This window comes from Galeopterus variegatus, unplaced genomic scaffold, assembly GCF_000696425.1.
Source record: "Galeopterus variegatus unplaced genomic scaffold, G_variegatus-3.0.2 Scaffold583, whole genome shotgun sequence".
NCBI classification, from domain to species: domain Eukaryota; kingdom Metazoa; phylum Chordata; class Mammalia; order Dermoptera; family Cynocephalidae; genus Galeopterus; species Galeopterus variegatus.
Window position 1 is genome coordinate 346,314 of NW_007726694.1, and position 5,667 is coordinate 351,980.

Sequence of the window (5,667 nt, forward strand, 5' to 3'; positions counted from 1 at the left end):
CGCTCCCGCCGAGGGTTCGGATCCCACATACAGACCAGCCGCTCACTGGCTGAGTGAGGCGTGGGAGCAACACCAAGGGTTACGATCCCGTTGCCGGTCTCGGTCCGGTACGGGCGCGACACTGAGGATTGCGATCCGTTGCCGGTCACGAAAAAAAAGACAAAAAGGAAAAAAAAAAAAAGCATTTATTGTTTACAGCACATTAATCCAAGGCGGTATTTCTCAAGCTTAAATACTATCAGGGTCCTTTTAAAGAAAATAAACCTAGCATTAAGGTCAAGGGTTCAGATTCCTGTACTGGCCAGCCACCAAAAAATAAAATAAAACCTAGCATTATACTGTTTTTATCTTGTACTTAAATAAGTATAAAATGAGGTATATATTTCTTAGGCTTATGAATCTTATTCAACTATAAGACTAAAAGTAAGTAAAAATAGAGACAAAACCAATAAAATTCCAATTGACAACATGATTTTGACAGTTGATAATGTTTGGCTGAAATTAAATTGATGCTATCAAAATGACTAACAAAGCATAAGTTCTGTTTAGCTCTAACAAACTAAACAAAACCAAATGTATGCAACAAAGTTGTGGCAAGTCTTAATTTTAAGGTGGGCATCCTTGTGATATATATTATGCTTATATTTTTATCATCAAAAATGAAAAAGTAATATTTAATAACTATCCTTTTTTTTTTTTTAAGATGACCAGTAAGGGGATCTTAAACCTTGACTTCGGGTTGTCAGCACCACGCTCTCCCAAGTCAGCTAACCGGCCACCCCTATATGGGATCTGAACCCATGGCCTGGTTGTTATCAGCACCACACTCTCCCGAGTGAGCCATGGGCTGGCCCTTAATAACTATCTTAAAGAACATGTGAACCCCACGGATCCTTTCATGGATCCTAATTTGAGAGACAAGTAGAACCATTTCCTAAGTAGACCCACTTCCAGATTAATGTTTATCAAAAAAAAAAACCCTAAAAATGCAGAAATGGATGCCATTCACCTGTATTATTACTTCAGTAGGGAGCCATCTAGCATGTGATTTCTCGTGTGAAAGTTTTATGTTAATAGAGTCTGCATTGTGTAATGAAGGTCTTATCTCTCTGTGAATACCTGGTTTTTTTTGCAGAAATCTCTTAGAACTGGAGGTACAGAAAGAACAGACCCTTGCTGAAATAGACTTTATGCAAAAACAAACAAAAAGAACTGAAGAGCTACTGGATCAGTTGAGGTAAGAAAAAGCAGGTGTTGTTAGTTTGTATTTTACCCTGTGTCTTCATGGTTGTTTGAACCTTCTGGAGCAGTCTATATGTTTTGAATATGTCACTGTTTTTAACTTATAATACTGTGCAGCCTCAAAAAGAGTCAGTGTACTCAATACTAAGCTGAAAATACAGTGTGGGAGAGCTGTGAAATTATATTAACACTTTTCATTGATAGACTTGGGTTTTCTTTGATATACAACTCAAGATTGAGTTCTTATTCCTTTCAAAAGCATAAGATCGTACATTCACAGTATTTGAACTGAAATATTGTCTCTTAATCCAGTGGAAAAACACCAGCAGCTGCTGTTGGTACTGTGTAGGTGGTATCAGAAATTCTCTTTCTTTATCTCAAAAAAAAAAATGTTTTTTTTGTATTATCTCTCTTCAGCTTATCTGAGTGGGATGTCACTGAGTGGAGTGATGATCAAGCTGTATTCACCTTTGTTTATAACACAATAGAACTCACCATCACCTTTGGAGAGCCAATAGGTGAGTAGCAAAAATAAGATAATTTCTCTACAGAAAAGTGAATGGCTAAACTTACTAAAGATTCAAATCTTCATTTTACTGCAATGATAATTGACATAATGAAAGAAAGCACTGCTGAAAATCTTAGAAGAGTCAATCACCTTAGCAATATTAAAGAATAAAATAAAAATGCAGCTAGTGAAAGTTGCCCTTTGCTGAATTACATTAGATGATAAAAATTTTGCCTACCCAAATAATGGATAAACATGTTACTCATGTCTATATATTCTGAGTTCCCTTTTTCTATCTCTTGTCTTTGTGAAGTAGAATTTATTCTAATGGCTGGTGATTCTTGACTGGTTTTTTTGTACCTAAGAGTCAGGCCCTAAAAAGTTAACTGGAAGAAGTTCTGTATGTATAGGTGGGCTTATCAAAGTAGTTAGAAATCACTATATGGTAAGTAGACAGAGTCCCAGCTGTTTTGTTTGAGCCTCCTAATTGTCAATATCTTTAGGTCTTTTCTCTTTATGCAGTCAGCTTCAACATGGCCAACCATAGGCAAACATGGCCATATTGGAACTTAGGATCTTCACAATCTCCCAGCCTCTAAACCTGATTCTCCTTAAAAGTTTATTTTCTCAATGAATAATGTCACATTCCATCCAGGTCCAAAATTAAAATTTAGGAATCACTATATACTTGCTTCTTCCTTACTATACATATTCAAATCATCAAAAGATGTACTGATTTTAATTTCTTAATATTCATCCACTTTTCTCCATCTTTCCTGGATTTTTGTTTTTGTTTTTGTTTGGTGGCTGGCTGGTACAGGGATCCAAACCCTTTGACCTTGGTGTTATAAAACCAGGCTCTGGGCCGGCCCGTGGCTCACTCGGGAGAGTGTGGTGCTGATAACACCAAGGCCATGGGTTTGGATCCCATATAGGGATGGTCGGTTAGCTCACTGGGTGAGCGTGGTGTTGACAACACCAAGTCAAGGGTTAAGATCCCCTTACTGGTCATCTTTTTAAAAAAAAAAAAAAAAAAAAGAATTAACGAACTGAACCAACAAGTCAGCCTCCATCTCTCCTGTTAATAGTCATCTCTAACTTAGATGACTACAAAAACATTCAAAGTAGTCTTTCTAAATCTTTTCCTTTACCTCTCCAATTCATTCTCCTCCCTGTATAGTGGTTGTTGAAAATCTGATAATGCACCTGTTACTCTTAAGGTAATGATCAAAATACTTGATATAGCCTGTAAAGCCTTACATGAGTTGAATTTTTCCTCCTTCTCCTGCCTCATACTACCTTCCTTCCTATTCTCTCACATTGGCCATAATAGATTTCTTTCATTTCCTTAAATGACCATGGTCTTTTATGCTCAGTCATATTCCCTCCTACCTCAGTCCATCATTGACTGGAACATTGTTATGCATCACATGACTATATTGGTAGAAGGATAATAGGTGTGTGGTGGTCATAGATATTTTCTTATATGATTCCTGATAATAAAATTATCTTTGCACAGAAATTAGGGTTTAAAGGAGGAGGCCTTTACAAATGTGGCTGTGTACTACACTTTAAATGTCCTTCAAAGGCCTACCAAGCAATGTAGTTGAGTAGGGGAGTCTTTATCACATACAAAGAATAATATGATGCAAGGATAAACCTTCAACTGCCTATGAAAAAACCATGCTACCCAGAAGGAATAGGATTCTAAAGTACTAAGTTTTATGTGGCTTAAAATCAGTTAGTAAAAAGAAATACTGTCCTTATTCTGGTTTTTCCTAGTTGGTCTCCCTTTCCTGGACAAAACTTATAGGAAGATTATTGACCTGAATTTTCAATCTCTGTTAGATGGTAAGTTAAAAACATTTAAGTTTCTAAAAATTTGTTGATAATTTATAGGTATAAATTGCTCCTTGAGACTATTTCACATACTAAATTAAATATAAATAATAATAATTTTTCCTTAGAAATGTGTATTAGACATAAAACTGCTTGGAGGATGTTTCAAATATTGGGTTGGTTTAAAAGAAAAAAATTTTTTTATTATTACTAGGTCTTGAACAATGATTAATAATAGCTATTTCCATAATTTAAAGACTACCATTATAAGTAGTTACTCTGTATAAGGCATGTATATTACTTACATTAACACTATGAGATAGGCATTATTCCTCGTTTTACAAATTAGGAAACTACAGATCAAAAAAATTTATTGTGCTTAGGATCACTTAGGTAGTAAACAAAGCCAGGATTTAAACTCAGGTTTATATTATATTTAAACCCATGCTCTTAACCAAGTACTATTCTGTAATGTGATAAAGGCTTACACTTTTGTAGGAATGCCTGTGTTTACCATTTATGTTATAACCATGTTTGAAAATAAAAATGGAGAGGATACTTACGCACTTAGTAGTTTGAGGGCATTTCTAGCATATATAATACAGTATTTTTAGCTTATATAAAATATATGAATAATAAGTAATACCCTACTTTTGATCTTTTTTTTTTCCCTTCCCCAGAGGATAAAGCTCCTCCTTCCTCCCTTTTAGTTCATAAGCTTATTTTCAAATACATTGAGGAACACGAATCCTGGAAGAAGAAATGTACAGCACAGCACCAGGTACCCAAGGTAAAATCTGATTGAAATATTTAAAGGAAAATTTGCATTATCTATCCCAAAAAGCAGAACTGAAATTTTACATGTATAATAGTGGATCCTGAACTGGTAAATATATTCAATTGTTTAACTTTTTTGAATTCTTTATAAAAGTGCCACTAAACATTGAAATGTTTTCATAATTTCAATTTTTTTTTGTTTTTCCTAGATGCTTCAAGAACTCTCACTGGTAGTGAACCATTGCAGACTCCTTGGAGAGGAGATTGAATTTTTAAAAAGATGGGGACCAAATTATAACCTAATGAACATAGATGTGAATAATACTGAGTAAGTGTATTTGCTCCCTAGGGCTGCTGTAACAAAGTACTACAAATTGAGTGGCTTAAACAACAGAAATTCTCTCACAGTTCTGGAGTCTAGAAGTCTAAGATTAAGTTGTCAGCAGGGTTGGTTCCTTCTGAGGGCTGTGAGAGGTAATCTATTCCATGCCTTTCTCCTAATATCTGGTGGTTTACTGGCAATCCTTGGCATTCCTTGGCTTGTAAATGCATAACCCTAATCTCTGCCTTCATCTTTCCGCCTTTTTATAAGAACACTAGTCATACTGGATTAGGGGCCCACCCTATTCCAATAGGATCTCATCTTAAGTAAGTGCATCTGTAGTGAACTGATTTCCAATAAGGTCACATTCTGAGGTATTCGGGGGTTAGGACTTCAGCATATGAATTTTCGGGGGATACAATTCAACCCATAATAATAAGTAAGTAGTCAAAAACTTATTTAAATAATTTACTTTATTAATGTGTTTCATGACTAACAACGAAAAAACAACCATTATAACACTTTGTTCCAGATGTTTTACCCTCCGTCTGATAAGGTCAAGAAATAATTTATACCCAAGTTTCACATGCCACTGTAAAAGGAAAATGTATTTGTTTCAGTCTGTTTTTGTTCTGTATTTTCAATTGTGGATCTTGTCTTTTACAGATTGAGGCTTTTATTCTCCAGCACTGCAGCATTTGCAAAGTTTGAGATAATTTTGTCTCTCTCGGCCCATTATCCTTCTGTCCCGTTACTTTTCACCATTCAAAATCACCTTGGGAACATCGGGTGAGTAAAGAGCCAACAGGATTAGACTCTCAACTACTTTTTACCTTTGTTATTTCACTTGAAAGAGTCCTCAAAGTGGTCAGCAAATTGATGGACCATAGTGAGAACCAAATGTCACTTCTGTCTGACTTCACTTTGAAGAATTTGTTCTTTTTTTTTTTTTTTTTTTTTTTTTTTTTTTTTTTTTTTC

General features: G+C 35.2%; 1 protein-coding gene across 1 annotated transcript in view; it reads left to right on the plus strand.

Moving 5' to 3' along the window:
* The window catches only part of CASC5 (cancer susceptibility candidate 5), a 52,696-nt gene that overhangs the window by 44,638 nt on the left and 2,391 nt on the right, over window positions 1-5,667 (plus strand). The window contains exons 21-26 of the mRNA XM_008570234.1: window positions 1,136-1,237; window positions 1,660-1,760; window positions 3,533-3,601; window positions 4,270-4,379; window positions 4,576-4,694; window positions 5,355-5,477. Of these exons, the coding sequence (XP_008568456.1) occupies window positions 1,136-1,237; window positions 1,660-1,760; window positions 3,533-3,601; window positions 4,270-4,379; window positions 4,576-4,694; window positions 5,355-5,477 (624 nt within the window). The remainder of the gene's footprint in view (window positions 1-1,135; window positions 1,238-1,659; window positions 1,761-3,532; window positions 3,602-4,269; window positions 4,380-4,575; window positions 4,695-5,354; window positions 5,478-5,667) is intronic.